Source organism: Podarcis vaucheri, assembly GCF_965113315.1.
Source record: "Podarcis vaucheri genome assembly, contig: HAP1_SCAFFOLD_202, whole genome shotgun sequence".
Lineage (NCBI taxonomy): Eukaryota > Metazoa > Chordata > Lepidosauria > Squamata > Lacertidae > Podarcis > Podarcis vaucheri.
Window position 1 is genome coordinate 37,462 of NW_028118740.1, and position 27,568 is coordinate 65,029.

Here is a 27,568-nt window from a genome sequence, read left to right on the forward strand (position 1 = left end):
TCTAGCTGTTTGGGGACTACAATTCCCATCTTCCTTAACCACTACTCCTGGGAGCTTGGAATGAATGATGGGAGTCAAACGTGGCCCTCTAGCTGTTTGGGGACAACAATTCCCATCTTCCCTGACCACTGGTCCTACAAGCTAGGGATGATGGGAGTCAAATGTGGCCCTCTAGCTCTTTGGGGACTACAATTCCCATCTTCCCTGAACACTGCTCCTGGGAGCTTAAGGGTCATGGGAGTCAAACGTGGCCTTCCGGCTGTTTCGGGACTATAATTCCCATCTTCCCTGACCACTGCTCCTGGGAGCTAGGGATGATGGGAGTCAAACGTGGCCCTCTAGCAGTTTGGGGACTACAATTCCCATCTTCCCTGACCACTGGTCCTGGGAGCTAGGGATCATGGGAGTCAAACGTGGCACTCTCGCTGTTTGGGGACTACAATTCCCATCTTCCCTGACCACTGCTCCTGGGAGCTTATGAGTGATGGGAGTCAAATGTGGCCCTCTAGCTGTTTGGGGACTACAATTCCCATCATCCCTGACCACTGCTCCTGGGAGCTAGGAATGATTCGAGTCAAACGTGGCCCTCCAGCAGTTTGGGGACTACAATTACCATCATCCCTGACCACTGGTCCTATGAGCTAGGGATGATGGGAGTCAAACGTGGCCCTCCAGCGGTTTGGGGACTACAATTACCATCATCCCTGACCACTGGTCCTATGAGCTAGGGATGATGGGAGTCAAACATGGCCCTCCAGCAGTTTGGGGACTACAATTACCATCATCCCTGACCACTGGTCCTATGAGCTAGGGATGATGGGAGTCAAACATGGCCCTCCAGCGGTTTGGGGACTACAATTACCATCATCCCTGACCACTGGTCCTATGAGCTAGGGATGATGGGAGTCAAACATGGCCCTCCAGCAGTTTGAGGACTACAACTCCCATCTTCCCTGACCACTGGACCTATGAGCTAGGGATGATGGGAATCAAACGTGGCCTTCCGGCTGTTTGGGGACTACAATTCCCACCATCCCTGACCACTGCTCCTGGGAGCTAGGGATGATGGGAGTCAAACGTGGCCTTCCGGCTGTTTGGGGACTACAATTCCCATCATCCCTGACCACTGCTCCTGGGAGCTAGGGATGAGGGGAGTCAAACACGGCCTTCCAGCTTTTTGGGGACTACAATTCCCATCTTCCCTGACCGCTGGCTCCTGGGAGCTAGGGATGATGGGAGTCAAACGTGGCCTTCCGGCTGTTTGGAGACTACAATTCCCATTTTCCCTGACCACTGCTCCTGGGAGCTAGGGATGATGGGAGTCAAACATGGCCCTCCAGCTGTTTGGGGACTACAATTCCCATCATCCCTGACCACTGCTCCTGGGGGCTGGGGATGATGGGAGTCAAACGTGGACTTCCGGCTGTTTGGGGACTACATTTCCCATCATCTGTGACCACTGGTTCTACGAGGAAGGGATGATGGGAATCAAACGTGGCCTTCCGGCTGTTTGGGGACTACAATTCCAATCATCCCTGACCACTGGTCCTACGAGTTAGGGATGATGGGAGTCAAACATGGCTTTCCTGCTGTTTCGGGACTACAATTCCCATTTTCCCTGACCACTGCTCCTGGGAGATAGGGATGATGGGAGTCAAACGTGGACTTCCGGCTGTTTGGGGACTACAATTCCCATCTTCCCTGACCACTGGTCCTACAAGCTAGGGATGATGGGAGTCAAACGTGGCCCTCTAGCTGTTTGGGGACTACAATTCCCATCTTCCCTGACCGCTTGTCCTGGGAGCTAGGGATGATGGGAGTCAAACATGGCCCTCTAGATGTTTGGGGACTACAATTCCCATCATCCCTGACCACTGTTCCTGGGAGTTAGGAATGAATGATGGGAGTCAAACGTGGCCCTCTAGCTGTTTGGGGACTACAATTCCCATCTTCCCTGACCACTGGTCCTGGGAGTTAGGAATGAATGATGGGAGTCAAACGTGGCCCTCTAGATGTTTGGGGACTACAATTCCCATCATCCCTGACCACTGTTCCTGGGAGTTAGGAATGAATGATGGGAGTCAAACGTGGCCCTCTAGCTGTTTGGGGACTACAATTCCCATCTTCCCTGACCACTGGTCCTACGAGCTAGGGATGATGGGAGTCAAACATGGCCTTCTGACTGTTTCGGGACTACAATTCCCAGCTTCCTTAACCACTACTCAAAGGAGCTAGGGATGATGGGAGTCAAATGTGGCCCTCTAGCTGCTTTGGAGACTACAATTCCCATCTTCCCTGACCACTGCTCCTGGGAGCTAGGGATCATGGGAGTCAAACGTGGCCCTCTAGCTGTTTGGGGACTACAATTCCCATCTTCCCTGACCATTGGTCCTACGAGCTAGGGATGATGGGAGTCAAACGTGGTCTTCCGGCTGTTTGGGGACTACAATTCCCATCTTCCCTGACCACTGGTCCTACAAGCTAGGAATGAATGATGGGAGTCAAACGTGGCCTTCCGGCTGTTTGGGGACTACAATTCCCCTCTTTCTTAACCACTGCTCCTGTGAGCTAGGAATTAATGATGGGAGTCAAATGTGGCCCTCTAGCTGTTTGGGGACTACAATTACCATCATCCCTGACCACTGCTCCTGGGAGCTAGGAATGATTCGAGTCAAACGTGGCCCTCCAGCAGTTTGGGGACTAGAATTACCATCATCCCTGACCACTGGTCCTATGAGCTAGGGATGATGGGAGTCAAACGTGGCCCTCCAGCGGTTTGGGGACTACAATTACCATCATCCCTGACCACTGGTCCTATGAGTTAGGGATGATGGGAGTCAAACATGGCCCTTCAGCAGTTTGAGGACTACAATTCCCATCTTCCCTGACCACTGCTCCTGGGAGCTAGGGATGATTGGAGTCAAACGTGGACTTCCGGCTGTTTGGGGACTACATTTCCCATCATCTCTGACCATTGGTTCTACGAGGAAGGGATGATGGGAATCAAACGTGGCCTTCCGGCTGTTTGGGGACTACAATTCCCATCATCCCTGACCACTGCTCCTAGGAGCTAGAGATGATGGGAGTCAAACGTGGCCTTCCGGCTGTTTGGGGACTACAATTCCCATCATCCCTGACCGCTGCTCCTGGGAGCTAGGGATGATGGGAGTCAGATGTGGCCCTCTAGCTGTTTGGGGACTACAATTCCCATCATCCCTGACCGCTGCTCCTGGGAGCTAGGGATGAGGGGAGTCAAACACGGCCTTCCAGCTTTTTGGGGACTACAATTCCCATCTTCCCTGACCGCTGCTCCTGGGAGCTAGGGATGATGGGAGTCAAATGTGGCCTTCCGGCTGTTTGGAGACTACAATTCCCATTTTCCCTGACCACTGCTCCTGGGAGCTAGGGATGATGGGAGTCAAACATGGCCCTCCAGCTGTTTGGGGACTACAATTCCCATCATCCCTGACCGCTGGTCCTGGGAGCTAGGGATGATGGGAGTCAAACGTGGCTCTCTAGATGTTTGGGGACTACAATTCCCATCTTCCCTGACCACTGCTCCTGGGAGCTAGGGATGATGGGAGTCAAATGTGGCCCTCTAGCTGTTTGGGGACTACAATTCCCATCTTCCCTGACCACTGGTCCTACGAGCTAGGGATGATGGGAGTCAAACGCGGCCCTCTAGCTGTTTGGGGACTACAATTCCCATCTTCCGTGACCACTGATCCTACGAGCTAGGGATGATGGGAGTCAAATATGGCCCTCTAGATGTTTGGGGACTACAATTCCCATCATCCCTGACCACTGCTCCTGGGAGTTATGAATGAATGATGGGAGTAAACGTGGCCTTCCGGCTGTTTGGGGACTACAATTCCCATCTTCCCTGACCACTGGTCCTGGGAGCTAGGGATGATGGGAGTCAAACGTGGCCCTCTCGCTGTTTGGGGACTACAATTCCCATCATCCCTGACCACTGGTCCTGGGAGCTAGGGATGATGGGAGTCAAACGTGGCCCTCTAGCTGTTTGGGGACTACAATTCCCATCTTCCCTGACCACTGGTCCTACGAGCTAGGGATGATGGGAGTCAAACATGGCCTTCTGACTGTTTGGGGACTACAATTCCCAGCTTCCTTAACCACTACTCAAAGGAGCTAGGGATGATGGGAGTCAAATGTGGCCCTCTAGCTGCTTTGGAGACTACAATTCCCATCATCCCTAACCATTGCTCCTGTGAGCTAGGAATTAATGATGGGAGTCAAATGTGGCCCTCTGGCTGTTTGGGGACTACAATTCCCATCTTCCCTGACCACTGCTCCTGGGAGCTAGGAATGATTCGAGTCAAAGGTGGCCCTCCAGCAGTTTGGGGACTACAATTACCATCATCCCTGACCACTGGTCCTATGAGCTAGGGATGATGGGAGTCAAACGTGGCCCTCCAGCGGTTTGGGGACTACAATTACCATCATCCCTGACCACTGGTCCTATGAGCTAGGGATGATGGGAGTCAAACATGGCCCTCCAGCAGTTTGGGGACTACAATTACCATCATCCCTGACCACTGGTCCTATGAGCTAAGGATGATGGGAGTCAAACATGGCCCTACAGCTGTTTGGGGACTACAATTACCATCATCCCTGACCACTGGTCCTATGAGCTAGGGATGATGGGAGTCAAACATGGCCCTCCAGAAGTTTGGGGACTACAACTCCCATCTTCCCTGACCACTGGTCCTGGGAACTACGGATGATGGGAGTCAAACATGGCCTTCCTGCTGTTTCGGGATTACAATTCCCATCTGCCCTGACCACTGCTCCTGGGAGCTAGGGATGATGGGAGTCAAACGTTGACTTCCGGCTGTTTGGGGACTACATTTCCCATCATCTCTGACCACTGGTTCTACGAGGAAGGGATGATGGGAATCAAAAGTGGCCTTCCGGCTGTTTGGGGACTACAATTCCCATCTTCCCTGACCACTGCTCCTGTGAGCTAGGGATCATGGAAGTCAAATGTGGCCCTCTCGCTGTTTGGGGATTACAATTCCCATCATTCCTGACCACTGGTCCTGGGAGCTAGGGATGATGGGAGTCAAACGTGGCCTTCCGGCTGTTTGGGGACTACAATTCCCATCTTCCCTGACCACTGCTCCTCGGAGCTAGGAATGAATGATGGGAGTCAAACGTGGCCTTCCGGCTGTTTGGGGACTACAATTCCCATCTTCCTTAACCACTGCTCCTGTGAGCTAGGAATTAATGATGGGAGTCAAACATGGCCCTCTAGCTGTTTGGGGACTACAATTCCCATCTTCCCTGAGACTGCTCCTGGGAGCTAGGAATGATTCGAGTCAAACGTGGCCCTCCAGCAGTTTGGGGACTACAATTACCATCATCCCTGACCACTGGTCCTATGAGCTAGGGATGATGGGAGTCAAACATGGCCCTCCAGCAGTTTGGGGACTACAACTCCCATCTTCCCTGACCACTGGTCCTGGGAGCTACGGATGATGGGAGTCAAACATGGCCTTCCTGCTGTTTCGGGACTACAATTCCCATTTTCCCTGACCACTGCTCCTGGGAGCTAGGGATGATGGGAGTCAAACGTGGACTTCCGGCTGTTTGGGGACTACATTTCCCACCATCTCTGACCACTGGTTCTACGAGGAACGGATGATGGGAATCAAACGTGGCCTTCCGGATGTTTGGGGACTACAATTCCCATCATCCCTGACCACTGCTCCTAGGAGCTAGGGATGATGGGAGTCAAACGTGGCCTTCCGGCTGTTTGGGGACTACAATTCCCATCTTCCCTGACCACTGCTCCTGGGAGCTAGGGGTGATGGGAGTCAAATGTGGCCCTCTAGCTGTTTGGGGACTACAATTCCCATCTTCCCTGACCGCTGGTCCTGGGAGCTAGGGATGATGGGAGTCAAACATGGTACTCTAGTTTGGGGACTACAATTCCCATCTTCCCTGACCACTGATCCTACGAGCTAGGGATGATGGGAGTCAAATATGGCCCTCTAGATGTTTGGGGACTACAATTCCCATCATCCCTAACCACTGCTCCTGGGAGTTATGAATGAATGATGGGAGTCAAACGTGGCCTTCTGACTGTTTGGGGACTACAATTCCCAGCTTCCCTAACCACTGCTCCTAGGAGCTAGGGATGATGGGAGTCAAACGTGGCCCTCTAGCTGTTTGGGGACTACAATTCCCATCTTCCCTGACCACTGGTCCTGGGAGTTAGGGATGAAGGATGGGAGTCAAACGTGGCCTTCCGGCTGTTTGGGGATTACAATTCCCATCATTCCTGACCACTGCTCCTGGGAGCTAGGGATGATGGGAGTCAAACATGGCCTTCTGACTGTTTGGGGACTACAATTCCCATCTTCCCTGACCGCTGGTCCTGGGAGTTAGGGATGATGGGAGTCAAACGTGGCCCTCCAGCTGTTTGGGGACTACAATTCCCATCTTCCCTGACCACTGGTCCTGGGAGTTAGGGATGAAGGATGGGAGTCAAACGTGGCCTTCCGGCTGTTTGGGGATTACAATTCCCATCATTCCTGACCACTGCTCCTGGGAGCTAGGGATGATGGGAGTCAAACGTGGCCCTCTAGCTGTTTGGGGACTACAATTCCCATCTTCCTTAACCACTGCTTTGCAGATAAAATCGCTCAGATTCGGGAAGAAGTAGACTCCACCGTGGGAGCAGGGCCGGGGCGGGAGAGTGCTAGAGTTCTGTCTAGTCAAGTTGAGTGGGATCAATTCCAATCTGTTACCTCCGAGGATGTGGACAGGCTGCTTGGACGAGTGAAACCAGCCACCTGTCTCCTGGATCCTTGCCCATCCTGGCTTATAAAAGCTAGCCGGGAAGGACTGGGCGATGGGCTTCGTGGGGTGGTGAATGCTTCCCTCCGTGAGGGAGCCTTCCCAGACCCGCTGAAAGAGGCGGTCATTAAACCGCTTCTTAAAAAACCATCTTTAGATGCGGCCACGATGGCCAACTATTGCCCAGTCTCAAATCTTCCATTCTTGGGCAAGGTGATTGAGCGAGTGGTTGCTGAACAACTCCAGGCACGCCTGGAAGAAGCGGACCATTTGGATCCCTTCCAATCGGGATTCAGGCCTCATCATGGGACTGAAACTGCCTTGGTCACACTGGTTGATGATCTCTGGCGGGCTAGGGACAAAGGTGAGAGCTGTTTCCTAGTTCTGCTGGATCTCTCAGCGGCGTTCGATACCATCGACCATAACATCCTTCTGGACCATCTTGAGGGGCTGGGAGCTGGGGGCACTGTCATACAGTGGTTCCGCTCCTTCCTCCTGGGCCGTGTTCAGAAAGTGGTGGGGGGGGATGAGTGTTCAGACCCCTGGGCTCTCACTTGTGGGGTGCCTCAGGGTTCTGTCCTCTCCCCCATGCTTTTCAACATCTACATGCAGCCGCTGGGAGAGATCATCAGGGGGTTTGGGCTGGGTATTCATCAGTATGCAGATGATACCCAGCTCTACCTTTCTTTCAAATCAAAACCAGTGAAGGCGGTGAAGGTCCTGTGTGAGTGTCTGGAGGCAGTTGGAGGATGGATGGCGGCAAACAGATTGAGATTGAATCCTGACAAGACAGAAGTACTGTTTCTGGGGGACAGGAGGCGGGCAGGTGTGGGGGATTCCCTGGTCCTGAATGGGGTAACCGTGCCCCTGAAGGACCAGGTGCGCAGCCTGGGAGTCATTTTGGACTCACAGCTGTCCATGGAGGCGCAGGTTAACTCTGTGTCCAGGGCAGCTGTGTACCAGCTCCATCTGGTACACAGGCTGAGACCCTATCTGCCTGCGGACTGCCTCGCCAGAGTGGTGCATGCTCTGGTTATCTCCCGCTTGGACTACTGCAATGCGCTCTACGTGGGGCTACCTTTGAAGGTGACTCGGAAACTACAACTAATCCAGAATGCAGCAGCCAGACTGGTGACTGGGAGCGGCCGTCGAGACCATATAACACCGGTCTTGAAAGACCTACATTGGCTCCCAGTACGTTTCCGAGCACAATTCAAAGTGTTGGTGCTGACCTTGAAAGCCCTAAACGGCTTCGGTCCAGTATATCTGAAGGAGCATCTCCACCCCCATTGTTCTACCCGGACACTGAGGTCCAGCACCAAGGGCCTTCTGGCGGTTCCCTCACTGCGAGAAGCCAAGTTACAGGGAACCAGGCAGAGGGCCTTCTCGGTAGTGGCGCCCTCCCTGTGGAACGCCCTCCCACCAGATGTCAAAGAGAACAACAACCACCAGACTTTTAGAAGACATCTGAAGGCAGCCCTGTTTAGGGAAGCTTTTAATGTTTGAGGTATCATAGTATTTTAATATTCTTTTGGAAGCCGCCCAGAGTGGCTCTGCATCAGTGCGCCCCCCCCCCCTGCGGGGCCTCAGGCTGCTATCCGCAGCGTGGGGAGCCTTGTGGGGAACTCCTGCAAGGCTCCCCACGCTGCGGATGTCTGCCTGGCGAGGGGGGGCGCTCTGCTTCAGGGCACCCCGCCCGCCGAGCGGTAGGCTGCTATCCGCAGCCTAGACACCCCTGCCGGACCTCCCGCAGAGCTGCCTAGGCTGCGGATGTGTTCCTGAAGCCCGGAGAGCGAGAGGGGTCGGTGCGCACTGACCCCTCTCGCTCTCCAAGCTTCAGCAAAAGCCTGCATTCGCCCCATAGGACGCACCCAGATTTCCCCTTCATTTTTGGAGGGGGAAAAGTGCGTCCTATAGGGTGAAAAATACGGTAAGTTATTTTTGAGTCCCTTTTTAATGCATGGTCTCCCCAGCAAGCTCTCTGCAGCGCTACCATACTGCAAATAGCCAACAAAAATATTTGAATAAAATACAAGATTAAACACGGATAATGGATGGATAAAAACTGATAATTAAAACAGATAAGAACTAAAAAACAAACCAAGACACACAGTTAAAACAACTGTAAGAGCATAAGAACTAAAAGACTTGCAGTTAAAACAATTGTAAGAGGCTGCAGAGTAGAAGCCTCTGAAATAGAGGACAACTCACAACATTAGAAACTGCTGTGCAAATATGGTTAAAACAGACATTTGAAAACAATGCAAAAGAATAAATTTAGAAACAATGTTGTAGTAAAGGGGCTCTGGCCACTCACCCCTCCCTCACCTGCCCTTACCCTCCACCTGGGTCAGGTTTCTGGAACGGAGGCCGGCAGCCACTTACTTTTTGACAAGACAAAACGCCACAGAAATGGTAATGCTGCCCCCACTCCCTCGTCTCAGGGCACCCGGAGGCACAGTCCAAGGGAGAAGACTATGCTCCTTTGTTACCGGTTGCCCCACTCTGCAAGCTGCTTCCACAAACCTGCAGGCAGAAATTCATCAGGTATAGCGTAACCAAGTACCGTATTTTTCGCTCTATAGGACGCACTTTTCCCCCTCCAAAAATGAAGGGGGGATGTGTGTGCGTCCTACGGAGCGAATGTAGGCTCCTTGGCTTCGCGGCAGCGCGCCTGAGGCCTCCAGCTTTGCTCAAGGGGCGCTGCGCCTTCTCCCTCTCTCCCTGTGAAGGAGAGGCACTGCGCAGAGAGAGAGAAGGGGCAGCACCTCTTCAGCGATGTGCCTGTCCTGGCTTCTGCCTTAGCCCTGCGCAGCCTCTTCGGGCAGGGGGAGCCTTCATCCCGCTGCCCTGAAGAGGCTTGGCGCGGCTATCCCAGAAGCCAGATCCCTCTTGCTGTTCTGGCTTCTGGGGTTCAGAATAATTTTTTCTTGTTTTCTGCTTCCCAAAACTAGGTGCGCCCCATGGTCCGGAGCGCCCTATGGTGCGAAAAATACAGTAGTCAGGCGTTGAACTTAGATTTTCCCTCAGATTGGCACATAAGACAAAAGAAAGTTTCTATTTAAAATTTTTATTTTAAAAAACACAAAGTTAACATGCTTAAAAAGCAGGCACATAAAATAAAATATAGACATTGTTTAGTATAGCTAACTGAGATACTCACTTCTAAGAACAAAACAGAGATAGGATAGTTTCAAAGTCCTTCAGTGGATCCGCATTACAAAGTCAGCAGGAATCTCCAGTACAAAGAGACACAGGGCAGCTGCCAGCAAGGTGGTACGCGAATGGCAGGTTGCAGAGCGCGCTTTCTCAGTCGTTCTTAGGATCTTTATTCACAAATCTCACGTGGAAACAGAACCCAGACCCAATCACAATTCTTGATTACATTCAAATTCACCAATGACCAGCTTATGGGCTAACAATTTTAACTTGTGACAGCTGAGCTCATTAAGTTCCCAGAACCGGGATCAAAGGGCTCACCCCTTTCCTCGGATGTTTCACAGATGCACATTCCCAGGTAATGAAAAGACTGATAACAACACTAGGTGGGTGTGAATAGCTGGAGCCCCAGGTGTCAAGCCCCCAAATCAAACTAGAGAACTTCCTTCCTAAGATAACAATTTACACATTTGGAGACTGTCGGTCTGCAGGGTTAAAGCAACAGACCTCTTTCCCATAACTCTTGTGGCTTTTTGATTACCCACAATACTCTGCTCCTTTCTTGACCAAAGTTTGAAATCCTTAACTTCACTACACCCTCCCCTCTAAGATGAAATTACAGGGGTAAGTCCCTAAATTCCATCAAAACAGTGTACAAACTGATGTAAACATTTCCAGCTTCAGTGGTTAAGCAGCCTTTTAAAGAAAAAATCACTAGCAGCACACTCAAACTGATCTTCCCAGAACTAGGGGTGTTGCACAAATAACTCATCCTGGGTCAGTACCGCAGGCACAGTAAAAAAGCTGTGAAATAACAAAAAACTTCCTAGCCGATGTTCTGGACAGGATAGACAAGGATAACACATCAAAAGTACCTTTAGCCTGTTTGTACCCTTCTAGGAAGTCTAAGTGCACAAAGGCTACCTGTGTTCAACTTCCAAAAGGAGTTAACAAAGAAAATTCAAGTTCCACATACATTTTCACAGTATTAGCATGATGTTCTCTAAAAGAATTAGGCACCTTTTGGTATTTCTCTTGATAAAGCACAGGACTTAGCTTGGCCTCAGATGTACTAAGGCCAGGCCAGTAAACGACTCGCTTAGGGGGGAGACTGGTAAGATTTAAAGTTACAGCCCAGTCTCCTTTCTCTCTCTCATTTTTTTAAAATAATTTTTATTAACAGGCCAATCACATCACATTATCCAAATCACATTAGTTCCAAATTATACAGCCGAATTTTAAATTTTTTGGGGGGTACCCATACATCAAGCTCCGGACGAGTCCAAACATCACTTATATTGCTGCATTAATTAAACAGTTCTATCCAGTTCAATCCAGATAGTCCTTTATTACTTTCTTCATCTTCTTGTTGTTATTGTATATTCCTTTCTTTGCGATCTCTGATAATTTTCACAAGCAGATTGGAAACAGAAATGCTCTGTGTGGGTTTTGTACTCTCCAAATATCATATCGCTCAGGGACAGCTGCTGTTCCTCGCTTCCATAAAAAAAAAATATTAATCTTCGGTCTGTCCTTTACTTTTCTCAGACTTGCCCAGTATATCAGGAGGCTCTGTCAGGTCAAAATTACATTCCAGCAATCCTTCTCATTCCAATGGTCCTGATTCTCCTCTCCCTGTCCTCCCAGTTTTGGAATGTTTGGAAGATTTAATAAAAATGTTATAGGGGAAATGGTGGCGGGTTGCTTCTCTTATCAGTCCCTTCTCTGGGTTTCTTCTCAGTCATCGGAAGCGCTTCCTGCATCCTCCCTTGGCCAGCTGGTGGCTATTTCCTCTCTGTGCGCGCTGGATCAGGACCCGAAGTGCGGGCACCGGGCAGCAGAGGCCCTCTGCCATCTTTTGCCCATTCTGCAGCGCAACGAAGGTAAGACTGGAAGAATGCATCCCAGCATGGGGTGGGGTGAGGAAGACCCGAACTAACCCTTTGGCTTTCCTTTGCAGAGACACTGCCACGAACGCCAAGGAAGCAAATGCTTCTCATCAGAGCTGAGAACGTCCTCAATTGCGCCGGAGGACCGTTTCCTGAACTGTTCGTGGATAATTGTCACACTCTTGCCACGGTAAGTCGCTGTCTCTCAAGCCACATGTTCTGGGTTCCGCAGAGGCAACACCTGGGCTTCTGCTCCCCAGCCCTGCCCTGTGGGCATCTCTGACCTTCCTCTCTCGCTTCAGGTCTTTGGCGCCTTTCTGCCTGAGGAGCAGCTCTTGGAGGCCATGTGCTTCCTGGCCAGAGACCTGGTTCTTGAGAGCAGCTTCAACCCCTTGGACATCTCCCACCTGCTGCACGAGTTCATCCAGCAGTTTGGCGGCAGGAAAGTGGAGGTAAGGCGTCTGCAAAGGTAGGCGAGAAGAAGATTCTCTGCTTGGTGTAGGGGAGGCCACCTCCTGCCATTGGGTGGCCAGGACACATGTTAGTTGAGAGGGGCCTGGCAACGTCAGGACAAGAACCTCAGCCAAGGGTCCTGAGAAACATGGATTCAGGGAGGGGGAATCCTCCTCCTTCTGGGAGCAGAATGGAGAGGGGAACTGGCGCCCTGGAGCTGCCTGGGTCCAACACTCCCCAGGACCCTGAGTGGTACCTTGGAAGGAAGAGGCTGTGGTGGCGCACAGGTCAAGGGTCCCTCTTTCAATGAGGGATGGAGGGATCCGCCTGCAGACAGCCCCGCTTCCTTGTACTCTCCAAGCAACTCTCTCCTTTTCTCTGACAGGTGGAGGTGCTGCTGGAGGCCTTCTATACGATCAGCCAGGGGCCTACAGTGCAAGGCAGAGACATGGCCGCCTTTGCTTTGTCCATCCTGTCACACCAGGACCTGGTGAAAGTGGTGCAATATCTCCTCCAGTTTCCCTTCAGGTATGGAGCCCTCCAGGTTGTACTGGGCTAAGGGGAAGGTTGGCAAGCTGCAGGGCTTGCTCAGAAAGCCCTTGCTGCCATTTCCTCTCTCTGGAGCATGGCAGCAAGCAGAAGACTTGAATCTGACCATTGCTTTTGTTTTTGCATTCACAGAGACTGTGAGAGAGTTTGGGAGAAGGTTTTAGCAACGGCCGATCCAATACGACTGACCCATCTCATGGCCAAGCAGATGTACCAAAGCCTCTCTGCCACCAAAGTGGTAAGGACCAACCACCTGCCTTCTGGCTTCCTTCTTCCCAGGGTAATATCTAGGGGTTCCCGTATTCTGCAGAAAAGCAGGGAAAGTGACTTGCACCTCTCTCTCTTCCAGCAACATCTCACCAGCCTGTTGCACGCCATCCTCAGGATGGAGGAATACAAGGCAGCTGTGCGCCAGAACTTCCCACAGCTGCTGATCGCTCTCCTGGGGATGGTTTTCAACTTCCATTACGACCAGGAATTCCTCGGGTGAGTAGTGTGTTCCAAAGAGACCAATGGAGTCCTTACCCCTTCAGCCTCGGGGGGGGGTGTTCATTCCAGCTTGGTTTTCTTTTTTTTTTTTTAATAATTTTTATTACATTTTTTACAGAAATAACAGAAAGATCAAAAAGTAAAAAGAAAAAGATAAGAAGAAAAAAGTAGAAAAGAGAAAAATCACAACCACTTCATTGACTTATTTCAAATTCCCATTGGACTTCCCCCGTCTCCCGCATAGTGCATTCTTAACAATAAATTTATCAGCAAATTATATCCTTGTTTCGTGTGTTTCTTTATATTTTCAATTACAATTTAGATTTAAATCTCTTAATCACCATATACTCCAAAAATATACCGTAGTATCGTTTTTACCCATTTAAACCTTAATTCTTTCATAAATCTTATCAAATTTCATAAATAATTAAATTTCGTTACTGGGGCTAGATTCCAAATCATACGACATCTTATGTTTCATATAACTTATAATGCTTTTGCAAATAGTCTTTAAATTTTTTCCAATCCTCCTCCATTGCTTCTTCTCCCAAGTCTCGAATCCTTGCAGTCATCTCGGCTAGTTCCATGTAGTTCATCAATTGCGTCTGCCAGTCCTCCAGTGTGGGCAAATCTTGAGTCTTCCAATGTTTAGCGATAAGAATTCTTGCTGCTGTTGTAGCATACATAAAAAAGGTTCTATCCTTTTTAGACACCTTCTGGCCGACAATGCCCAGAAGGAAGGCCTCTGGTTTCTTGGGAAAGGTGTACTTAAACACCTTTTTTAACTCATTATAGATCATTTCCCAGAAGGCCTTCAATCTTGGACAAGTCCACCAGAGGTGAAAGAATGTCCCCTCAGCTTCCTTACATTTCCAACATTTATTATCGGACAAATGGTAGATCTTAGCTAACTTAACCGGGGTCATGTACCACCTGTATACCATTTTCATAATGTTTTCTTTCAAAGCATTACATGCAGTAAACTTCATACCGGTGGCATTCCAGCTTGGTTTTCCAAGGGAGGCTCTCCTTCAGGCGGCTGCTAGGGAGGAAGGAAGGGGAAGGAATTGGAGTGTGTGGCAATGACCCTCCTGGTGATCCTGGCCTTGCTTTGGTTCCAGAGGGGCTGAGGGAGTTCTGCACCTCCTTCTGGGCACCACTGGAGAGGAAGTAGAGACGGCCGTCGTCGACCAACTTTTCTGCCGGGAGACTTTCAGCCAGGGCTTGTCTGCCATGGTGAGGTAAGAGGAAGAACACGGTGACCTTCCCCAATGGTCTGGCAAACGGAGCTGAAGGCACGGGGTTGGACTGTGCCCCTGTTTGCTTCCTGCGGTGTCTTTCCCTTCCTTACCAAGATCTGCTTCTCCATTTCAGAGTTATCGGAAAGCAACGCTGGTGGATCCCTCCCATGGTGGAAAATATCATCGCTGCTCTCAAGGACCAGGATTTTGCCGGGATGCCACAAGTCGCGGCAGCTATCTACATCGAGGTGAGGGGGACTGAGGTGCAGGAGGAAATGGGGGCAGCAAGGAGGCTCTGGCTTGGCTTCGGTCGAGTGTTGGGCTACTTTGAGCCTAAGGACTGTTGCCTGTTTTAGTGCTCCTCAGAGTAGACCCATTGGATTTGATGTACATGGCAAACTTTGGTCCATTCACTTCAGTAGGTTTGCTCTGTGCAGAATTGCAAATGGTGGGTAAAAGGAGAACGTGCCTCAGCCTCTCCTCACTGAAGGGTTTCTTTCTCTTTGGGCCTCTTTAGCTGCTCAGCGGCCGTCTGGAGGTCTATCCCTGTAAAGATACATTGGACCAGCTCCTCAACTGACTGGAATGCAAACACCTGCAAGTCCGGGAGCTCAGCATCAGAGGGATATCCCTGCTCCTGGACTCTGACATGGCAAGTGATGCTCAGAGGGAGGGGGGGTACAGATCTCAATTCTAATCATGGCCCAGCACTCTTTTGCTGGCACAATACTGAAGGGCCTGTGCTAAAAGCTCTGCTGTAATGGGACATTGTCGTATCGGAACCGCACTGGACATTTGATAAGCATTAAACTAATTAAAGCTTCCGGGACGCCACGGGAAGGAGCGCGAGGCAACTCGTCTGAGGAGCCTCGAACAGCGTGGGGGTCTTAGAGGGGTCACGAAGGCTCCGTGAACCCCTAAACCACAGGTGGAATATCCTGTTGGTCAAAATACTCAGCAAGGCTGCGTGTGCTCGCCTGTGTTGCCGGCGTTTAACAAGGCTGGAGCCGCAGCGAGAAGGGGAAGCACCAGACTCCATGCTGTGAAGCCTCAGGCTCCGAGGGAAAGCGGCGGACCTCCGACAACAGAGGAAAAGCTGGGAAATAGTCCTAAAAGCTTTGAAGAAAGCAGAGGAGGGAGAACATTGGAAAACAATCAAAGTAAAAGCCAAAGGAATTCTGAATGAAGTACCCAGCAGAGAAGTAATTAAAGACAAAAGAAGGAGGAATTCACTACTGGCGGTAAGATTGACAAAGGAGTAAAGCGAAAAGCTGGCAGACGTGAATGAAAGAGCAAGAAGTAACCGCTAGCGAGGGGAAGGAATATCCTCGATAACAAAGTACATTTTACAAAGTACAAAGTACAGAGAGTTGGAAGCAAGGTAATATTGAGTTTGTTTGTTTTTTGATAGACTCTTTACCGGGTTTGAGAGGAGGAAAGGAGGTTTCTGGGGCATTTAGTTGATGCTTTAACCGACAGGCTTTTTGAGGACGTTATCGTTAACATCAACTTTCTTGTTTGAAGTGGGTGGAAGAAAGCCTGGGTCCTCCCCAGACCTTAATGCTGGTTTTATGTTAGTGACTTCCCTATGGGTTTAAAAAAGGGAGGAGGAAGCCATTTCGGGACTTAACTTGGCTTTGTTATTCGCCATTTCAATTTGTTCTTGATCTACTACGTCTCTGCATGCATTTGAGATTTAAAGGGACATGCGCCAAAAGCCAAACAGGAGAATTTAAACCAGCATAAAGAACACTTCCCAAAGAACCTCCAAGTCTCCAGTAAAGGAAAATTTTTGGTGACGCCAGACTTCTATAATACCACCCTCTAGGAGGGTAAAGACTGTAAAAGGTAAAGACTGTAAAACTTTGTGTATAGTCTGACGCCTACTATCTGCTATCTGCTATTACACCCCAACGCCAGACCCGGTAACCTACTAACCCATTAGAGACTATCTGTGATCCTGTGCCTCATCCCTTTTTGAAAGACATTAGGACAGAGACTAGCTTCTGGGGGAGATTATTCCAGATCCAAGGACCCACCACAAAAAGGCCCTGCTACATGTCTCATGGTTATGAATCCTGGGAACTGTGAGCAAATTGCAGTTCAGCAACATTCGGAGGGCTGCAGGTTGACCATTCAGGACTATGTCTCTCTATAAACCTGTCTATAAATCTGCTGCATTTATATAACTCCCCAAAGACATTAGTGTGGTGGACCCTAAGATCTTTCAAGCCTACAAAATGACAAACGGTGCAAAAAAGGGGGTGGTAACACCAGCGGAAAGGAGGCCGTCGAGACAAGAGGATGCTAAGGAAAGCAAAGAAATTAAAGACTATAGTAGTCTGATGGCAGAAATAAGGAAAGAATTCAAAAATAATGAACAATATATTGAGAGAAAATTACTTGAGGTACAAGACACTTTGGACAAGAAATTGGAGGGAGTGGTGGGGGAATTGACAGGAAAGGTTAAAGATTTATCAGTAAGAACCAAGGTTCTGGAAGATTCAATGAAAAAGGTGCAAAAAGATACGAAAACTAGTAAGAAGGAGGTGGATAGAATTAGAGTAGAAGTTAAAGAGATAGAAAGAGTGCAGGAAGAGTTGTTGGACAATATGGCCATGACACAAATGAGGCAAAATCAAACCAACCTGAAATTGAGGGGTGTACCAGAGACCCCAAATGAGAATATTAGATCTAAAATGATAAAAGAGCTGGCAACTTGGTTAAATAAGAGTGAGGAGGAGGTAAACTGTCATTTAGTAAATACTTTTCGAATAAGACCAAAATCAGACAGAGCCAGAAAGAAAAAGCTGCCAGGTGACGTAATTGTCATGTTCAACACTTTGGAAATAAGAAATGAAATACTGCAACAGAACCACATAAAAAGGTTATATATTGAAGGAAACCCAATTATTATCTTTAAAGAAATTCCTTCGAGATTTCTTCGAAGGAGAGAGACATACAAAAAATTAACAAACCAATTGAAGAAGAATGGGATATTGTATAGATGGGAGTTTCCTGAAGGCATTTCATTCTACTTTAAGGAAAAAAGGTTTAAATTAAGCACCAGTGTTGAACTTCAAAAATTTGCGAGGAGATATGAGAAGGACCTGGGAAAAGTTGAAGGGGAGGCGGAAAGGGAAGAACGACAGAGAGATGAGGAGGGTGAAGGGAGTGAAGAAGAAGAAAAAGAGGAGAGTATAACAGGAGAAGGGGAAGAACAAGAGGAGGAAAGCAAGGAACAGTAGTTTCTATTTAATCTAGCTAAATTAGCTAGAATAGTTTAATAGATGGCTTTAAAAACAATAAGCTGGAATGTGAACGGTTTGAACAATAAAAATAAGAGGAATCAGATTGCGCATGTATTGCTGAAAAAGAATTGGGATCTAATTTGTCTTCAAGAAACGCATGTAATAGGAAAACACAAGAGGGTATTAAGTAATAAGAGATTGGGATTGGAATTTGTGACCTCCGACAAGGTTAAGAAAAGAGGGGTAGTAATTTATATAAAGGAAAAATATGATCCGCAATTACTGTACAAAGATGAACATGGGAGAGTAGTGGTGGTGCAGATGGTCTTTCATGGAGAAAAAATAGTTGTGGTTGGAATATATGCCCCGAATGAGAAAAAAATCAGCTTTCTTTTTGGAATTAGATAATATACTAATGGAATGGATGGATCAGAAAATGATACTGATGGGAGATTTTAATGGGGTGGTGACGCCGAATACGGATAGATTAACAAAAAGACAAGATGGGAAAGAAGGTAAATTACCACGATCTTTCTTTGACATGGTAAATAATCTGGGATTGACGGATGCTTGGAGATTTAAAAATCCTACTGCAAAACAATTCACTTTTTTTCCAAATCCGAATCAGAGCTGAGGGCGGATAGACAGTATTTGGGTCTCGAGGGAATTGGTACAGAACTTAATTAAGTCTGAAATTTGGCCTCAAACTTTATCTGATCATAGTGCGGTTTCCATGGAGTTAAAAGGTAGAGAGGTTAAAACAGCCAGATGGAGAATGAATGAATATTTATTTAATGATCAAAAGATAGTAAATAAGGCTATAGAAACAATTGAAGAATACTTTAGGTGGAACTTAAATGGAGAAACTTCCATAGAGACGGTGTGGGACGCAGGAAAAGCGGTCATGAGGGGTTTTTTGATTCAGAAAAATAGCCAACTAAGAAAAGAAAAGGAAAAAAAGAAAGAGCAGATTTTAACACAGATTATGGAAAATGAAAGAAAATTAACTGTTAACCCTAGTGAAGAGAGTTTAAAACAGAACTTAAAAATATTACAAGCTAAATTTGCTACAATAATTAACCAAGAGATAGAGTGGAAAATTAAGAGGATGAATCAAAAGAACTTTGAGTCCGCAAATAAGATAGGGAAATATCTAGCGTGACAGTTGAGAGAAAGGAAGAAGTTGAGTACGATCAGTAAAATAAAAGAAGGAGATATGATTATGGAAGAACCAAAAGAAATAAAAAGAATATTCCAAAGATATTATAAGGATTTGTATAAAAGAGGAGAGGAAACAGAACAAGAAATAGATCAATTTTTGCAAAAACACCATCTGGAACAAATTGTAGAAGATGAAAGAGCAGCACTAGATGAGATAATAACACAGGAAGAGATAAAAAAGGCTATCAAAGAGATGAAAGCTGGGAAGGCGCCGGGACCGGACGGTCTTCCGGCCAAATATTATAAAATATTAATTAACCAAATATCACCAGTGCTGGGAGAGGTTATGAACAATATATTGAGAGAAGGAAAGATACCTAATACCTGGAAGGAAGCCTATGTTACATTGATTCCTAAAAAAGAGGTGGACACTACGGAAGTAAAGAACTATAGACCAATTTCATTATTAAATAATGATTATAAGCTATTTGCAGATATAATGGCGGAAAGATTAAAGAAGGTCTTGATTAATAAAATTCATGGTGACCAAACTGGATTTCTCCCAGGGAGACAATTACGGGATAATGTAAGGAATTTGATTGACATTATTGAATATTTGGACATGAAAATAGACAGAAAAGCTGCACTGGTTTTCATAGACGCCGAAAAGGCATTTGACAATGTTTCCTGGAACTTCCTAAAGAAGGTTTTGGAGAGGATGGGAATTGGCGAAAAATTTAGAAGAGGCATAGAAGCAATATACAAAGAACAGAAAGCAAAGCTGGTGATAAATAATAATACAACAGAATATTTTAACATTTATAAAGGGACCAGACAAGGTTGCCCCCTGTCCCCCTTATTATTTATTATAATTTTGGAAGTACTTAATAAGAGACTGAGGGAGGCAACAGAAGTGAAAGGAATTAGAGTAGGAAAGAAGGAATTCAAAATCAAAGCCTTCGCCGACGATATTGTTCTGACTTTGGAAGATCCACAAGATAGTGTAAAAGAAGCATTACAAAAAATTGAGGAATTTGGAGAGGTGGCAGGTTTTAAGGTAAATAAGAATAAAACTAAAATGCTGGTTAAAAATCTAACTAAGGAAGAAACGAAAGATCTAGAACAAAAAGTGGAAATCATGGTGGTGTAAAAAGTGAAATATCTGGGAGTGTGGATCACGGCAAAAAACATAAACCTATATAAAGATAATTATGAAGTTACATGGAAAAAAATAAAGATTTGGAAATATGGGGGAGGATGAAATTTTCCTTTTTAGGGAGGATAGCAGTGGTTAAAATGAATGTTTTGCCGAGGATGTTGTTTTTATTTCAAACTCTTCCAGTTATTAAAGGTTTAAAACAATGTAAAGAATGGCAGAGAACCCTGATGAAATTCATCTGGCAGGGGAAAAGACCAAGGATTAAAATGAAAATATTAACTGATAAAAAGGAAAGAGGAGGTTTTGCTCTCCCAGATTTGAGCCTATATTATGAAGCAGTGTGCCTACTTTGGCTAAAAGATTGGATAAAATTGGAGAACAGAGACCTATTGGATTTGGAAGGTTTCAATAATTGGTACGGGTGGCACGCATATCTCTGGTATGAGAAGGTGAAAGTCCACAGGGCTTTCTTAAATCATATTTTCAGGGGGCCAATATATCAGGTCTGGGAAAGAAATAAGAACCTTCTTGAAAGAAAAACACCATGGTGGATCTCACCGGTAGAGGTCTTAACAATAAAAAAAACCAACATGGAAGGGAAGACAGCCACTTACGAAGATTTGGTAAGAAAATCAGAACAAGGGTCTAAACTTAAACCTTATGAGGAAATAAAGGATCAATTCACCGGTTGGTTACAATATCATCAGGTGAATGATATGTTAAAGCAAGATAAAAGAAAAATGGGCTTTGAGGACAAGAAATCAAAATTCAATATAGAAATAATAGAAGGTAAAAACAAAACATTGTCTAAATTATATGACATATTACTGGAATGGCATACAAAAGACGAGGAAGTCAAAGAGGCAGTGATTAAATGGGCAATTGACTTCGACTATAACATCGAGTTTGAAAAGTGGTTGAAACTGTGGAATAGAGATATTAAATTTACGGCCTGTACGAGTTTGAGAGAAAATGTTTGGAAAATGCTCTATAGATGGTATCTTACACCGGCAAAATTGGCTAAAATCTATAGATCAGAAAATAAGACATGCTGGAAATGTGGTGAAGTGGAGGGAGACCTCTACCATATGTGGTGGCAATGCAACAAGGGGAAGGTTTTTTGGGAAGCAATATATAATGAACTTAAAAAAGTTTTTAAATACACTTTTCCCAAAAGACCTGAGGCCTTTTTGCTGGGAATTATGGGTAAGGAAATAAAAAATGAAGATAAAAAAATATTTCTCTATGCCACCACAGCCACAAGAATTATGCTGGCACAAAACTGGAAAACAGAAACTATACCTAACGTAAGTGACTGGCAGGTCAAAATGATTAACTATGCCGAGCTAGATAGATTAACAGGCAGAATACGAGACCAAGACGACCAGAAATTTCAAAAAAATTGGAGTAAATTTTGGAAATATATTGGAACGGATATATAGGAGGAACTGGCGGTATTAGAAAAACTTTATCAGCTAATAATTATTGTCAGGGGTTCAGGAGCAGAGGCGAGGGCAAGGGAGGAAACAGAGAGCGAGGGGGAGGAGGCAGAAGAAAGGATGAGTGACGACGACGACCCGAGATCTCCGAGTCTGTCCAGTGAATCAGAAGATTCACAAAGAGGAGCACCAGTGGCAAGGGCAAGGGGGGAGACTAGGGGGACACCCCAGGAAGAAAGAGCCAGAGGCTCTTTCAAAAACTGTTTTTGTTTTCTGGTATTAACTGAGATATTTCTTGGCTTTAATCTGGGATAGATTTTGTTCTGGCTCAATCATGGAATCCACTCCATCTCCAATCACAACTTATATTATGATCCAACAGGGATCCTTACTGAGAGAGTCCATGATCCCAAGATTCTCCTCCTTGACCTCTTTATGCAAAGCTCTCTGGTCCGGATTCAGCAACGTCCACCCCTTGTCTGTGAAACAAACAGCAACATCTTCACCTGAACACTCCCCATCAGAAGGTATCTCAATCTGGTTGGTCAAAATTTAAATTGACAGATGGCAATATATACAACTTAGAAGTATATTCAACTCAGATCAAAAGAAAGGATTTGCGAAAGAAGATTTGAAATTTAAAGTCACAGTGATACAGAATAACAAGAAATTGTTATCCAAAACCTATAGTATTTTATTGCACTGGGAATTGATGGAGGAGGAAATGAAAGAAACGATGATTAGATGGTCTCAGGATCTCAGACATACTATCTATCTAGAGCAATGGGAGAAACTCTGGCGAGAGGCTATACGATTTACTGCCTCATATACAATTAAAGAACATTTTGTAAAGATGTTCTATAGGTAGCATTTAACGCCAGTTAAGCTGGCAAAGATATACAAATTGAAATCCAACCTCTGTTGGAGATGTGGTGGAAAAATAGGAACAACAATACAGATGTGGTGGAGGTGTGAGGAAATTAAGAAATTTGGGATAGTAGTGCACGAAGAACTAAAGAAGATGTTGAAAATATCAATAACAAAGAGAACCAGAGACATATCTCCTTGGATTGAGAGATGAAGAGATACCACGGGGGGGGGGGATTTTTCTATATGCAAGTACTGTGAGGAGAATCAGAACGTACAGGGTTAAACAGTTCTGTGTGACGTCTCACATTCTGAGGTGTGGTTTTGTTCACATACGGGAATCTTTCTTTGCGTGTGAATTACTTTCGTTTTTAGCTGTCAAGCCGAGGACATGTCCGCTCGATCTCTGTGTTGATTTATGATGTTTTTCTGTACAATGATTAAAGACTTCTTAGATGAGCAAGAAGCCTGCGTACAGCCTTGGATTTATCACCCACCCAAGGCACGACCGCTGCTGCGAAACTCGGCTTGGAGCCAGGAAGACAGCTTAAGGCTCACAGTTGGCACGGAGAGTTGGCACAGGAAAGTGTGGCGGACGCCATTACATTCCACAAGTACAGCTGCTAGAATAGTGATTGCTGCTCGGTGGAAGTCACAAACTATACCCACAAAGGAGGAATGGATTTGTAAACTAAATGAATATTTAATTCTGGCAAAATTAACTGAAATTAGAAGAAATCAGTCGAATCAAAAATTTAAAAAGGAGTGGAAATGTTTTGATGAATATATGGCAAAATATTGCTCAAGAAAAGATACGCTAATATGCCTAGATAAAATGTGAAGTACTGGATGGAAGAAAAATTACCGTAGTAAGGAAAGATAATAAGAATATGAAGATGATTTGAGAAGGTTGTAGAATGCAAAGATTATTGTAAATTGTATAATGTGGAGGAAATACAGTGGGGGCGGAGGGAAGTGGGAGGAGGGAGAAAAGGATAATAGGATGGATTGAGGAAATAGAAATGTAAATGTATGGGGGGATGGGAAGGAAATTGTGTTGGCTTTGGTACATCTGTATTGTAAAGTAATATGTGAAAACCAATAAAAATAATAATAATTTAAAAAATTAAAACAGGAAAATATTTAAATTTATACGTAAATCTCTTTCTTCACTTTGAACCCCCCCTCCCATTTTCATGATAAGACCAGCTTTGTGTTGTTTCATTGGTAACAGAAGCGGAAAAATGACTATTACTCACTTAATCTAAGCACAACGGCCACAAGAGCTCCAGTCTAGGCATTTGGCTCTGCGATGTTGAATGTTCTCTGTGCTCTCCTGTTTCCCCTTTTTTTGTTTCAGTTGAAAGCAATTCATGGACCCAGAACTCATACACTGACCACTAATGATGAACTATATGTTATAGATACTCCTGCAAATTTATTCTGCTATGTTTGAGATATACAGACTCAGCCTACATATTTGTATCATCTATTATTCCTATCTTGCTTGTTTTATAAAGTTAATAAAAGTTATACAAAAAGAAGAGAAAAAGGCAACACACGGAGGCCCCATCTGAGTTCACACTGCACAGCAGGATCAGGTTCCTTTAAGGAGTCCAGGGCTGCGCGATGGATCAGTGAGTTGTCAGCTATTGGTAGGGCATTCAGATCACAGAACTGGTTTTAGACATTTTGAGCTGCCAATACATCGCGTTGGCCGGGGAGCTGTAATCTATTCCTAGCTGAAATTGCCTGCAGATGACAAAAGCGTAGGCAGGCAGGCAGGCAGGCAGGCAGGTGGGGGAGCCCGAAAAGGTGCTCCCCTTCTCCATCTCCATCCGCCTGCCGGCCTCCCCCCCACCCCCCAGCTGAGCAAGCCCCAATTCCTCTCTGGCTCCATCCCTCCAGGTCCCCATCTCCACTCTCCTGGGACTCACCAGATCTCTCAGAGGTCCCTGGGAGGGAACGCTCAGAGGTTGTGGGGAGGGATGCAGGAGACAGCCGGACCAGGTCAACCGTCCATCTTCCCCCTTCCATCCTTGCTAGGTTTGCAGGATCTGTCTCTTTCACCCTTTCTGAGGAGTCAAGGAGCCAAAACGAGCTGGAGGGTCCTGGGAGAGAGGAAGAAGCAAAGGGAGCCTCAGAGGCCCTGCAGGGATTTTCTGGCTGGAGGGGAAGCCTCCCAATATGTTGGGGGCCCCACCCACAGCAAAATCCCTGCTTTATCTCATTTCTGGCCAGAGAACTTTCCCTCTTCACCCTCCATCCCTCCATGTTCCCATCTCCCCTCCCCTGGAACTCACCAGATCTCTTGGAGGTCCCTGGGAGGGAACGCTCAGAGGTTGAGAGGAGGGATGCAGGAGACAACCTGACCAGGTCACCTGTCCATCTTCCCCCTTCCATCCTCACTAGGGTTGCAGAATCTGTCCCTTTTATCCTTCCTGAGGAGCCAAAACGAGCTGGAGGGTCCTGGGAGAGAGGAAGAAGGAAAGGCAGCCTCAGAGGCCCTGCAGGGATTCTCCTGCCCTAGATATTCTCCTGCCCCTGGAGAAGCACAAATGGGGCGGCCCCTTCCCAAGAGAAGCCCCATTTCTATACCTCTCCAGTGGTATAGAGTTGGATGTGGTCAAAAATGTGATGGCAAGAATAAATATTGACATCCTAGGCATCAGTGAACTAAAATGGACAGGGATGGGCGAATTCAGTTCAGATGACCATCATATCTACTACTGTGGGCAAGAATCCCGTAAAAGAAATGGAGTGGCCCTCATGGCCAAGAAAAGAGTGGCAAAAGCTGTACTGGGATGCAATCTCAAAAATGATAGAATGATCTTGATACGAATCCAAGGCAGACCTACAAGAAATAGAGTACAGATTTCCAAAGAATAGCAAGGAGAGACAAGAGCAATGCAAAGAAATAGAGGAAAACAATAGAATGGGAAAAAGCAGAGATCAGTTCAAGAAAATTGGAGATATGAAAGGAACATTTTGTACAAAGATTGCCATAATAAAGGACCAAAGTGGTAAGGACCTAACAGAAGCAGAAGACATCAAGAAGAGGGGGCAAGAATAAACAGAGGAGGAGGGGGAGGAGGAGGAGAAGAAGATATCCCGCTTTATCACTCCCCTTCAGGAGTCTCAAAGCGGCTCACATTCTCCTTTCCCTTCCTCCCCCACAACAAACACTCTGTGGGGTGAGTGGGGCTGAGAGACTTCACAGAAGTGTGACGGGCCCAAGGTCACCCAGCAGCTGCATGGGGAGGAGCGGAGACGCGAACCCGGTTCCCCAGATTACGAGTCTACCGCTCTTAACCACTACCCCACACTGGCTGTCCAGAGGAATTATACCAGGAAGATGGAGGGCACAAGGAGAAGGGGACGACAGAGGACGAGATGATTGGACAGTGTTCTCGAAGCTACCAGCATGAGTTTGGCCAAACTGCGGGAGGAAATAAAACACCACCTAACAGGGTGGATCCAGTATCACCAAATAAATGAGGTCTTCAAAGCTGACAAGAAAGAGGGTTTTGCAATTTCAGTATTGGATAAAGATTTACTACAAAACAAAACAAAATTAATTTTTAAAATCTATGGAATCTTACTGGAGTGGGAGGACATGGATGAACAGGTAAAGGCGGTAATGATCAAATTGGCTATGGGTTTAGGGAAACCTATTCAAGTAACATCATGGGGGAAATTATGGAAGGAGAGTTGGAATTTTACGGCTTGTGAGGCAATAACAGAAAATTTGATAAAGATGTTTTAAATAAGGAAATATTTCTTTACGCCACAGTGGCAGTGAGAACATTTATTGCCAATTAATTGCCAAAAATTGGAAAAAAAGAAATAATTCTGACAAAAAAAAGCTCTCTTTGGAGGAGGGTCCCTGGCACTCGGGGAGAGACCATAAATGTTGTAACTACTCCGGGTCAACGCTAGCTTTCCCCTTAATTCCTCATGAAGTTTCCTAATACCAGTTATACCATATGCCTTATACCATTTCCTAAAATTCTATGATTATCCCCGCTGTGTTTTATTTAATGGAAATTGAGACGGGTTTCCTAGGTGAAGCTTTTTCCACATTCTAAACAGTCCCTTGCAGGAAATATTTCATGGAAAATTAGATTCACCAAAAGAACGAAGCCAGACAAATGTAGAAAGGGAAAAAGAAAGTTAGACAGGATGTACCTCCACGTCCCTGAGATCTCTGAAGCCTACATGGAAGAAGGCCTGGGCAGCTCAGAGCAGCCTCATCCTGGTTGGAAAAGGCAGGACTGGTGGAAGAATATTCCCAGACAGAACAGGAGATGCATCTCCTATGGAGAGTTGTGGGTGTGTTAACATCTCAGGTGCTGCAGGGGGCGCTATGGGGCTCCCTCAAAAGAGAGGAGGTTTGTCCTTCAGAGATCTGTATGGAATTTCAAAACTGATCTCATGATCCAGCAGGGAGCCTTACCAGAGAGGCCGCGATCCCAGGATTCTCCTCCTCGACTTCCTTCTGCAGAGCTCTCTGGTCAGGATCCAGCAAAGCCCAGTCCTCCTCCTCTGTGAAAGGAACAGCTACGTCTTCAAAGCACACTGGACCCTAAGGGGGAAAGGGGGAATAAAGATGATATGATTCTACACGTTGCTCTGTTCTTGTCTGTTGTGTATTTAATTGATGGGTACAGTGGTACCTCGGGTTACAGACGCTTCAGGTTACAGACTCCGCTAACCCAGGCACAGTACCTCGGGTTAAGAACTTTGCTTCAGGATGAGAACAGAAATTGCACGGTGGTGGTAGTGGAGGCCCCATTTTCTAAAGTGGTACCTCAGGTTAAGAACAGTTTCAGGTTAAAGATGGACCTCCAGAATAAATTAAGTTCTTAACCCGAGGTACCACTGTATTAATCTTTGTGTCAGCGGGGGAATTCACGTAATAATATTATTATCTCTATATGGCACTCATCTTCATGGAAATCTTTGCAAGCATTCCCATTTTCCGGATGGAAGGACCTCCTCTCCCTTCATCTGGTGGGGTGGACCCTCCCCCTGCCCTCAAGCCAACTTGAAGGGGCACCAGGAGGGGGTGGGGAGGGGATGGTTG

At 46.5% G+C, this 27,568-nt stretch overlaps 1 protein-coding gene across 1 annotated transcript; it reads left to right on the plus strand.

Moving 5' to 3' along the window:
• Positions 1-11,674: 11,674 nt before the first annotated feature.
• LOC309524446 (uncharacterized protein) lies at positions 11,675-15,277 on the plus strand (the record flags this gene model as incomplete). The annotated part of the gene is made up of 8 exons (XM_082242382.1): positions 11,675-11,867; positions 12,084-12,325; positions 12,712-12,854; positions 13,008-13,113; positions 13,225-13,361; positions 14,486-14,605; positions 14,739-14,853; positions 15,123-15,277. The coding sequence occupies 8 exons, from the start codon at positions 11,675-11,677 to the stop codon at positions 15,183-15,185; spliced, it is 1,119 nt and encodes a 372-aa protein (XP_082098508.1). The 3' UTR covers positions 15,186-15,277.
• Positions 15,278-27,568: the final 12,291 nt, after the last annotated feature.